Consider the following 12,012-nt stretch of genomic DNA (forward strand, 5'->3'; position numbering starts at 1 on the left):
TCGAGACTGAACGCTCCCAAACGCCGGAGGCTGAAATGAGAGTGAGAAAGATGTTTGCTTGGTTGGAGAAGGACAGCGAGGTGCAGGAGGAAGCGTGGGCGAGCGAAGTGGAGGAGATCCTGGGATTTGAGGAAGAGGAAGGTGACCCCAGGGAAATGGGAGACTCCAAGGCCATGCAAGGCCATTCGGATGAGGCGTCTCAGATCGATGAGCACATGATGAGGCTCTTCTGTGTAGCCTCTCCTGACGGCCCCAAGACTGAGACCCAGCACAAGGCCAACGTCCAGAAAATGTGCAAAAAGAAAGTTCCACTTTTTCTGTTCACCTGGGCAGAGGAGAAGGCCAAGAAACAGGAGGAGAAGAAAATAATCAAAGAGGAGGAGCGAAGAGAAAAAGAGTTGCTGCTTGAGCGCTACACGAACGATCCGAGACTGAAGCACTTGTGGATCAACAAGCACAACCGCAACTACAACTCCTCCTAATGCGGATCATCGTCCATCCTCACCTTTAACCTGTGTAAATAAAAAAGTTTGCAAACTAAAATTTTAAAGATCCATGACTCCTCCTGACTATGAAAACATAAAACATGTGTAATATGAAGTGAATCAATTTGAACTAATTTGAGAAAAGAAAATATTTGTTAATCAAGTAAACCATAGTTGCTTCAATCCAGTTTATCTCCATCTTGAAATAATATCAAATGTATTCTTATATTTACTTTATAAAAGTAAGTAAAAAAACATATTTCACTGCAAAGAGCCACAACATAAGATAGACATCTTTACAATAATTCTAAAAGGCCTTTTACTTCCTTATAAAAAAAGACAACAGAAGGCATTTAGTAGATTGTAATCAACAGGTTTTCCAGCTAAGTTGATCATGCTGACGATTCAGAGGCCTTCAGATATTCTGATATCAAATATGATGCAATAGACTTTATAGGGTTAACTAACAAATTAAATATAAATTATATTTTTGCCACCATTTTGGGAATAAATTCAGTGGAGAATGAAGGGAGTTGAAGGACGATTTTAAGGTTTCATTTATGACGTGGAACATCATATTAGAAAGTCTCAGTCTAGTGTTGGCAAAGTACCGGTACTTCGGTATTGAAAATGTGACGATTCCAACATTTATGTAACGTTAGTACCGCACCGGGTATATTCGGTACCCACTACAGCTGCTTTAAGTCGCTTCCGTGTTTTTCTCTAAGCGCGGGCTCCAGACTAACTTTTTGACTTGGAGCATGCACTGTCTGTATCCGTTATATACCAAGATATATTTAGTTTCTGTGTATATTAAACTGCAAAAAGAATATTTAAATATTAACCCTGCATGTTCTGCTTGTCTCTGTGCGAATGAATGGCGCAGACGCGCGGTTTCATTTACCTCACACACACACACAAACACACACACTGAAGCACGAGTGACGCTCGCGCTTTTTTCAGTCTCTGCTGCCTCACGATATGATGACATGATGAAATTCATCTCCAGAGCCACTCTTAGAGTCACTTCATGAGCATTTTACCGTTTAATTTGAGAAAAAAACTTTCGTCATATTATACACACACAGAAACTCACGACAACCTGGTCTTCAAGGTCTTCACGACAACCCGTCAAAATAAAAGGTCGGTTTAACTTGAAAAAATTTACAGAAATAAATAATATGTGCAGTAGATTTAGCTATGTCTCCATGGGATTCTTTTATAAGCAATATTTACGTTTAAACAGCATGTAGCCTTTAATGCTATATGTATTATTATGATTACCATCATAAATAAAGTCATTGAATTGAATTGAATATTTTTTTCAAGTAGTTAAATAAAATAGAAAAATAGTTCCATCAGATTTTGCTGTGATACCGAAATTGGTACCGATAACCGTAAAATTGATGGTATTGGTATCGACTACTGAAATTTTGGTATCGTGACATCCCTAGTCTAGAGAACTTGACCTTTTTAAACTAAAGATTGGTTAAAAATAATACAGATACTAGACATAATTAATCATAACTAATTATTTATTTTGTTGATCAGACGGCAGTGAAGTTTGCCACAAAGCAGAAAGACTTGCTTTATCAGCACTAAGTAGGCTGTACTCTATTTTTTCCTGTGTCAAAAATTACTGCACCACCTTATCCACAATAATAAACGCACAAAATCCTTTTTAAAATAATAAAAAATAGAATTTTATTTGAAAAGCCAACCTATAAAGATCACATGGCAATTACAAAATCCTTTGCATAAAGATCATGAAAATCCAAACTCACCATATCAACTTAAATACAAAAAAATAGTTATATTTCTCTAGCCATTAATAAATAGGGCACATATCAGCTGGCAAAAAAACAAATGAAAACAAAAAAGCACAAAATTGAAGAACTTAACAAAACTTACATTTAGTCTAAAATACATTCTTCACTGTTTTGTTTGTAGAATTTTGTGGTGAATAATAATAATAATAATAATAATAATAATAATAATAAATGAAAAAAGCATAACCCTGATGACTGACAAAATTGGAAACAGTGTGATGCATCAGAATGAGACGAGTGCAAGTGCTGAGTCTGACTCTTTTTTCCAGTGCATGAGTGACAAATTGTCAGGAGTTCATAATGTTCCAAGTGCTTGAAAGTCATTCATCAACAAGCTTCCCATGCACCCGGAAACGGTACACACAAGTGTATTCAGGATGACCCCAGTTAGACAGCACTCTCATCTCAATGATCTGAAAAGCTCTCGTCACCTCCTCCTTGAAGACAGAGATACAGAATTACAAGTTTAGGCAAGAGTCATCAAAATCCAATAAAGATAACAAATAAACACCGTCTCAACACCAGAGGTGGCTAAACTAAAGATTAAAGAATATGAGGGTGTGTGAATAAAAAAAAAAAGTGCATGGATAAATCCTTTATAATAAATGGAATTGATTGATTTCATGGTGACTTAGAGGAATAGTTCACCCCCCAAAAAATGGTCCCATAATTTCCTCGCCCTCAAGTCATTCTAGGAGTTTATGAATTTCTTCTTTCAGCCGAACACAATCGTCATATTAAATAATATCCTGACTCTTCCCAGTTTTGTAATGGCCGTATGGATTAATTTTATGATGGATGGATGCGCTTTTTGGAATTTCCAAAACACTGGCGCCATTCAATGCCATTACAAAACTGGGAAGAGCCACGATATATTTTTACATAACTCCGATTGCGTTTGGCTGAGCAAAGAAAGTCATATACACCTAGGATGGCTGAGGGCGAGTAAATTGTGGGATATTTTCATTTCTGGGTAAACAAATCCTTTAAAGACAGTCCATCAGCCAATCAGTTACACCTAGATTTAATATTTATGTAGCGACAGGCTGATTAAATGACTGAAATAACAAAATCACAATACTTACAGAGACCAAGAAGGTCTGAAGAGCATCTCCATCTTCTTCATAGACAAACTGTCCGAGCAACTGCCCCTCTTCCTGCTGCTCGTCATCAAGACCCTTTAACAGAACAGAGACTTCTTTTTTTTACTTTGACCAAGATAAGTCATCCTTTGTCTAATATGTAAAAAGAAGTTAGTCAGTGCTGGGTAGTAACTGATTATATGTCACCTGGATTACGTAATCCGATTCCAAAATTTAAATACTTGTAATTATGTAAGAACAGTTACTTTTTTTATTGAATTCTTTACTTAACGTAATCATTGATTCTTCCTAATTTTTATATTGTTTCAATTTTCCCTTCTCAAAAGTTTTGTGGAATTGCACACACAGATCAGCCACTAGTCAGGCCAGGCGACTATAAATACATGGTAAATTGAGAGCACAGCATAAAATATAAAAAAAATTTAGTTAGTGAAAAAACACATTCTATTATATTCAAATCAGTGTTATAAACAAGTCAGGTCAAAAGTAATCAAAAAGTAGTCAGATTACACTATAAAAATTGTAGCTAGTGATGTAATCTATTACATGACACATTTTAGGTATTGCAATTTGTATTCAGTAATGGACAATTTGCAATCTACCCAGCACTGTAGACATTTGAAAACCAGGAAACTTTATCAAATAAAATAAAAAGGTTGACTTCTAGGTTTGGGAAATTATGGATATTAATAACATTTCTACAGTGGACACACACTACTGGTCAATTCAATCAAATAAATGCAGCCTTGCTGAACAAAAGATACTTTCAAAAACCAAAATCAATTATTCCAAACAAATGACTGGTAGTGTATATTCTAGTTTTACTCTACAATATGTTATTTGCTGGAAATTGCAAAAAAAAAAAAAAATGTAAAAACAAATCTTATTCATTAGTATATTCATTGGAGAGAAGTAGAAACCCTGATATTATTTGAATTCTATGTGTTCTTACATATACATTGAAGTCTCGTGGGGCACTGCTAATGTTGCCGGTGGGCGACAGGGATTTGGGCGTATGATCCAGAGAAAAGGCTGTAGGCACAATCTTCATGGACAAGCCGATCACCAGATAACCATATGAACCTTTAAATGCCCAGCAGTTCCCAGGATGCACGTCTGGCTGTAGGGACAAACGGATGAAGAGAAACAGTGATATAGACAGAAGAGAAAGAGACCATTGGAAATCAGAGCTACACGTGAAATGAGAATTCTCAAAGGTGTCAGACCTGTATGACTACACGTGGTGACTGAGAGAAGTACCACAGCGGGAGGCCAAACAGACTCATCAGTGCCGTTTTGGTGTTGAAGGACTCTGAGCAACGAGTGCTTATGATGCTGCCTCCTACAGACACAAAGAAATGCAGATCTTGTCATATTTAGGCTAGTACCATGCATTAGACGTCTGAGGCAAGGGCACACAAAATGGGAAACGCTTTGAAGTCGTCATGTGATTGGTTGAATTCTACAGGATTTCAAGGAGACGTGTATCGCGTGTCCGTCTGGAAACAAAGTCGTTGTGATGCCAAACCCCCTCATGAAATAAGAAAAGTTGATTTCACAGCTGTGACAATGAGCACTTATCAGGATCAACTATTTTCAATTTTAACGTTTTTCAATTTAAAAAATCTTTCAGTTTTTATAATTTTTTTGTGAAATGATTTGGTAGTCAGTGGTGTTGACTCAATAACTACAACTGTTAACTGATAATAAACTCTTTATTGTTCCATCACGTTCAACATAGCCGGTCTTCCTCTCATAGGACGCCAGACCGAACAACCAAAAAAGAAAAACGCGCTAACCCATAAAGGCTGCTCTTCGCACGTGCAGTAAAAGAAACATAACTTGATCTCCCTTTTTTTCTTAAAAAAAAAAAATACTGTTAAAGTTTTAGAACATAAGCATTTGTTATTATTATAACAGGATAACTGGTTAACTTAAGTGCTTCAGTTTAAATGACAAGACATTGACAAAACATAAGCAATTCATTGTCAAATCCGTTCAGTGCTTAAGATAGCAAACACCTGTGCTGAGAGCTTTCAGAAGGCCAAGTGCAGATGCGCCCTTTTTTGTCAAGCAGTTAGCTATCTGCTCTTTAGTGGCTGACCACAAGATCTGCTGAGTAGTTCCAGAGTGTATCTTCATACTGCTGATTTCTAGGCGCAGTCTCTTTTCGGTTACAGATTTTGTAGGTTTGAGAGCATCGAGAAGGGAATGATTGTCTATTACACACACAATAGGCACATTGATGCATGAGCAGCCACCAGTGGTAATCTCAGAGTATAGTGTAGCGAGGAAAACTGCAGTCAACTCCATCGGCAAGTGCCAAAGTCTCTCCAGCTAAGGTACTCCGTACATCTCTCCTGATCCGTTTTGAATGCCAAGATATTGGTGAAAATTTTCCATTTTCCCCCATAAGCATGATGAAATGTCCACCCTGTGTGCCACCGTCCGTAAGATTTCCTATTGAGGAATCACTGTACATCGCCAATTTAACAGAACTGTTTTCCCATAAGTACTGGAACCTCAAGATGAACAGTAGCATGCTTTGTGTTAGATACCAACAGATATGTCATATATTATGTCAGACCGGCTTTGCCTGGCAACCCACAATATTTGTCCAATCTTTGATTTTAGCATGTCCATCTCAACGTATGTCAATGACGCTTCACGTTGTGTTGCTCTGGTGGAGTCCACTGGGATGGGTTGCAGATTTTTTATATATGTTCCTTGTTGTACTTGTATTTCATCCTCCTTAGAATGTACTTCTTGTACTTTTCTGGGAACAGAAATAGACTCTGTGTCAATGAAAGCACGGCTTACGTCACAGCGCGCGCTCTCCATCTAGCGCCTAGCGGCGTCATTCAAAGTTGGCAACGTCACTCCTCTCAAAATGTTTCAGAGGATTCTGGGCCGCATGGCATCGGCTTCAGCAGTACTTCAGCTGGGTCTGCTACAAATGCGCCCCCTCCAGTACTGGCTAAAGTCCCGTCCCGAGTCCTGTCTCGTGCGTGGACATCGGGTCACTTTCGTCTCAGGGTAACCCAGGGCTGTATCGAAGCCCTAGAACCTTGGAAGACAGCCCTCTGGTACAAGTCAGGTGTCGACATGGGGACGGTCTCAAAGCTAAAAGTAGTCTCGACAGATGCTTCCAACCTCGGTTGGGGTGCCCTGTACGGGGGCAGGCCAACTTCCGGCCTCTGGTCAGGCCCGGAGAAATGCCTACACATAAACTGTCTAGAGATGAGAGCGGTCGAGTTAGCTCTGGGGTTTTTTCTCCCATACTTGAGGGGTCACCACGTCTTAGTCCGATCGGACAACATGTCGGTGGTGTCCTACATAAACCGCCAAGGCGGCATCAGATCTCGGAGCCTGTACACCAGGGCCAAACGCCTTCTCGTGTGGACTCAGCACAATCTGCACTCGCTGAGAGCGGCGCACGTACCAGGCACTCTGAACCTGGGTCCAGACATGCTATCCAGGGACAACGTTCCCCCAGGGGAATGGTCCCTTCACCCCCAGTGGTTCAGTTGGTATAGAGCATTTTTGGCAGGGCAGAGGTCGACCTCTTCGCCTCAGAAGACAACGCTCATTGCCAAATTTACTTCACGAAGAGCAGGGACGCACTGGCCCCATCGTCCGCTCTATGCGTTCCCACCGATCTTGTTGTTACCACAGGTTATCAAACGAATCAGGGAGAGCAAGTGCGCTGTGCTCCTAGTAGCTCCGCTTTGGAGGAACCAAGTGTGGTTCCCGGAGCTGATGCAGCTACCGGGAACAGCCCCGTGGCCGATCCCAGTGAGGAGAGACCTCCTCTCTCAGGGCCAAAAGGACGCTCTGGAATCCCCACCCCGAGCTGTGGGCCCTGCATGTATGGGCCCTCAACGGGTACCTGTTAACCTCCCAGAGGGAGTGTTAAACACTATACCGTCTTCCCGATGGCTCTCGCCTCAGTCAAGCGTGTAGGTGAGCGCCTCCGTGAGCGCTATCTGTCTTGAGTTTGGGCCTAATGATTCTAAGGTCATCCTCAAACCAAGACACGGTTATGATTCTAAGATACTTGCCACTCCATTCAGAGCGCAAGTTATTTCCCTGTCTGCTCTCCCTATATCTGATGACGAGAGGGACGCAAATGTTCTCTGCCCTGTTAGGGCTCTTAGGATTTATGTGGAGCATTCTGCTGTTTTCAGACAATCAGAACAGCTCTTTGTATCCTTTGGTGGCCGCACTAAAGGGTTGGCTGCCACTTAACAGAGCCTTTCACGTTGGATAGTCGATGCTATTTCATTGGCTTACGCATCCAAATGCCTCTGTTGCCCCCTGGGCGTCAGGGCTCACTCTACTAGAGGCATGGCCTCGTCCTGGGCTTGGTCCAGTGGGATTTCACTTCAGGATATCTGTATGGCGGCAGGCTGGGCCTCTCCGTCTACATTTATCAGGTTTTACAACCTAGAAGTTCCCGCTTTACAGGCTAGACTGTTATCAGTTTAACCATGCTGCTGCAGTTACTTGCCTGACTTAGATCTGGCATAACTGTACTATAATGTATCAAGCATTATTCATTCATGTTAGCTTACTCGTCTTATGAGCCCCGGGCACTTGCCCTGGGACGCTGACTGAGGAAGTTTTTTGAGCACACACTGCGTTTTACACGGGGTTCCCGTAGCATAAGCTAAGGCTTACGCAACACGAGAGTACTCTCGAAAGGGAACGTCTCGGTTACTAACGTAACCTCGGTTCCCTGAGATGAGGGAACGAGTGTTGCGTTACCTTGCTGTGCTTGTGCTCCGATACAGTATCGCTTCAGTCGATGAAACCAAGGCAACTATGGACGGCGCGGTTTATATAGCCATAGCCACTCCCATTTTGGCGGGCTGTGACGCACGAAGGGCGCGAAGTGCCCTCATTGGTTCGTACGTCACAGCTGCCTCTCCATAGGTTGCAGCAGTTGCCGCAGAGCAGCCAATAAGCGCAAAGCCGTCTCGCTTAGGTCTGCTTGCTGCAGCAAGTGCGTTTTAAATTAAGGCGAAACTACTTTGGTACGCTACGCACTTTGATGCTTCAAAAAGTTCGTAAAGAGATCATAAAACTAATTCATAGAAAGTGATCGTGTCTCTTCAGAAAACTCAGACTAAACCGCTCAATTCATGATGAACTGGTTGAAGTTAGGCTTTTATTCACATATAAACATTCATCAACTCACACATCAGTTGTGGTAAACAGAAGCTCAAGCATGTTCGCTTGACGTGCGAGAACCAATTAGATTCATTCTCGTGTTACGCACAACGTTTGAGCTTCAGAAAGAACCAATGAGGTTTGTTCTCGCGTGTCAAGCAGTTTCGGGTGAGCTGTTTGTTCATCAATGCTCATATGTGAATAAATAAAAGCATATGCGATGGAGTCTCTTCAGAACATTTGGACTGAACCGCTCAATTCATATGGATTAGTTTTACAATCTCTGAACTTTTTGAAGTGTCAGTGTTTGTTGTGTAGACTACCAATGGAGGGACAGAAAGCTCTCAGATTTCATCAAAAAGATCTTCATTTGTGTTCTGAAGATGAACGAAAGGCTTACAGGTTTGAAACGACATGAGGGTGAGTAACTAATGACAGAATTTTCATTTTTGGGTGATCAAGCCAAAGGTAAAGAGTCAAAATTCTCAAAAATGTTATCCTATGGCTTTTTGCTGTAAAACAATTATCAAAATAATGGGTCCACTGATAAAACCTCAAATAAACATCTAATTATTTAGGAACAATATTGTGATGCATCTGTTTTAGCTCTATTATTATGACAGTACCGTCTGAGGGTAGGAAAGCGGTCGAAGTCTGTCGTAATCCTCCTGTCCTGCTGTATCCCACAGTCCCAAGTTCACCGGCTTTCCATCGACCATAACATTGGCAGAATAATTATCAAACCTGAATGAAAGTTAATAGCATATACTTAAGAGACACTACAAATGTCATATCTGACATATTTATGAATAAAACAGATTATTCAATGGGGAAACAATGAAAATAATGACAATAATGTTCATTCTGGCTGAACTGTCCCTTTAGGAAACTCAGGATAAGACAATAAACACACTCTCTGCTGCGTCTTGATGGACTGGAGCAGATCTACGTCTCACAGGCATCTAACCAAGAACAGTCCTAGGTCGATTATAAATATTATCAAAACGTTCATGCCTTGCATGATCGGAAGTATAGGCCTAACAGTAATTAAATTAATGCCTGATTCAATTCCATGAAATGCTGTATAGACATCTATAGGCTATATAACAATATATTTAACAAAAGATTTACATCTTATGTTATAATGTTATGTAACCTTCTCCCTTTAAATACTTTGGTCAGTTCAAAAATTTTTTTTGCAATTTTATATCATTTATTTGAAAGAATTAAAAGAGCAGTTTCATGTTGTATTGTTCAACTGGTCGAGGTTGATATGGGATTTAGAAAATAATTAGTAACAAGTAATGGAATAGGATACTAGAGAGAGAGAGAGAGAGAGAGAGAGAGAGAGAGAGAAATTAGTAGTAGTAGGCTAAATTACACTGTTGAAGATGTAATTAGTAGTTAGTAATTACATTCTTTTTTTTAGAGAGAGATGTACCCAACACAGTGCATAAATTATGTTAGGAGATTAATGTTTTAAATATAACAGTTTTAATGTAGAAATGAAAAAAAATGAAATAATAGGCTTAAACCAGGGAACATTTATTTCCACTATCTCAGTTTAATATTCAGTGAGGGGAAGGAGTGTGTGGGAAACAGTCAGTATTTCATCTGATGCCAGTATTGTGAATGTTTGTGTTTGAACTGAGCAGCTCCAGATGCAGCAGAGCTCTAACTGTGGTGACATCATATGGAGAATGCGTCATGGCAACTCTAAACGACAACTCTGACTCTGGTCTAATGTTGGTGTGTTAGAAGTAAATCGATCGAAAGATTTGAGACTTTCTGCAGATATTGAATTCTTTTGCAGCATTCAGTGTCCATAATGGCGCTGTTTAGCAGTATATTTAGTAAATTGTTTGGGTGTTTTGCTCCGTTTTTGCACAGAAGGGAGACACCTCAGAGAGCACAGCAGTGTGCAGCGCAAGAATCAGCGGCTGGATCCAGAGAAGCTGGAGAAAAGAAAAGGAAGGTGAGAAAACGGAGGAAACAGAAGATCACAGGGCCAACGCCACTTGTGGAGGTCAAACCTCTACATTCTACAGTAAGATCTTCCTTCTTAAAGCCAATAGAGGGAGAACTCCCAAAGCTTCCAAGTGTCTCTGGACACCTCGCTCTACCAGGCGCTCGCCTCAAACCCCTGCCGCCAGTGACAAAACCAGCCGTGCGTCCTCAACCAGTTCCAGCACCTGAGGATGTGTTATCCCTGCCATCTTCTCCGCTTCAAGTGGATCCTCCCAAACCGTCGGCGGCTCCTTCATGTCCAGATGAAGTTGTTTCCTTCCGACGCTCTTCATCCCAGATGCATCCATTGGCGGTTCCTCCGCGTCCCACGCCAGCACCTGATGCACTGTTTTCCATCCGACGCTCTTCATCCCAAATGCGTCCTACGAAACCACAGATGGTTCCATTGGCGGTTCCTCCACGTCCCACTCCAGCACCTGATGAACTGTTTTCTATCCGGTTCTCTTCATCCCAAGTGCCTCCTCCCAAAGGACTTCCTCCGAGCCCCACTCCTGCACCTGATGAAGTCGTTGCTCTGCGACGTCCTCCCACCCGGAAGCCTCAGCCGTTCACTTCCCCGTTTGAGCCACTTCCACAACTCATGCTGGTTGACATCGAGGATGAGGAGAACGAGTATGTGGAGTACAGAGGGAAGACCATCCAGGCCAGTGACTTACTCGAGACTGAACGCTCCCAAACGCCGGAGTCTGAAATGAGAGTGAGAAAGATGTTTGCTTGGTTGGAGAAGGACAGCGAGGTGCAGGAGGAAGCGTGGGCGAGCGAAGTGGAGGAGATCCTGGGATTTGAGGAAGAGGAAGGTGACCCCAGGGAAATGGGAGACTCCAAGGCCATGCAAGGCCATTCGGATGAGGCGTCTCAGATCGATGAGCACATGATGAAGCTCTTCTGTGTAGCCTCTCCTGACGGCCCCAAGACTGAGACCCAGCACAAGGCGAACGTCCAGAAAATGTGCAAAAAGAAAGTTCCACTTTTTCTGTTCACCTGGGCAGAGGAGAAGGCCAAGAAACAGGAGGAGAAGAAAATAATCAAAGAGGAGGAGCGAAGAGAAAAAGAGTTGCTGCTTGAGCGCTACACGAACGATCCGAGACTGAAGCACTTGTGGATCAACAAGCACAACCGCAACTACAACTCCTCCTAATGCGGATCATCGTCCCTCCTCACCTTTAACCTGTGTAAATAAAAAAGATTGCAAACTAAAATTAAAGATCCATGTCTCCTCCTGACTATGAAAACATAAAACGTGTGTAATATGAAGAGAATCAATTTGAAAAAAAAAAAAATGTTAATTAAGTAAACCATAGTTGCTTCAATCCGGTTCATCTCCATCTTGAAATATCAAATGTATTTATTTTCTTTATAAAAGTCAGTAAAAAAAAAAAAAAAGAAAAAAAAAAA

The 12,012-nt window shown here is 41.5% G+C and overlaps 1 protein-coding gene across 1 annotated transcript; it reads right to left on the reverse strand.

The window, feature by feature from the left end:
- Window positions 1-2,634: 2,634 nt before the first annotated feature.
- On the reverse strand, window positions 2,635-6,697 carry LOC308706364 (SUN domain-containing protein 1-like; the record flags this gene model as incomplete). The annotated part of the gene is made up of 5 exons (XM_081391958.1): window positions 2,635-2,751; window positions 3,400-3,492; window positions 4,370-4,537; window positions 4,644-4,759; window positions 6,571-6,697. 5 exons carry the CDS (start codon window positions 6,695-6,697, stop codon window positions 2,635-2,637), a joined length of 621 nt encoding a protein of 206 aa, XP_081248084.1.
- Between the last annotated feature and the right edge of the window lie 5,315 nt (window positions 6,698-12,012).

The sequence above is a fragment of the Scardinius erythrophthalmus genome (genome assembly GCF_964197995.2).
Source record: "Scardinius erythrophthalmus genome assembly, chromosome: 18".
NCBI classification, from domain to species: domain Eukaryota; kingdom Metazoa; phylum Chordata; class Actinopteri; order Cypriniformes; family Leuciscidae; genus Scardinius; species Scardinius erythrophthalmus.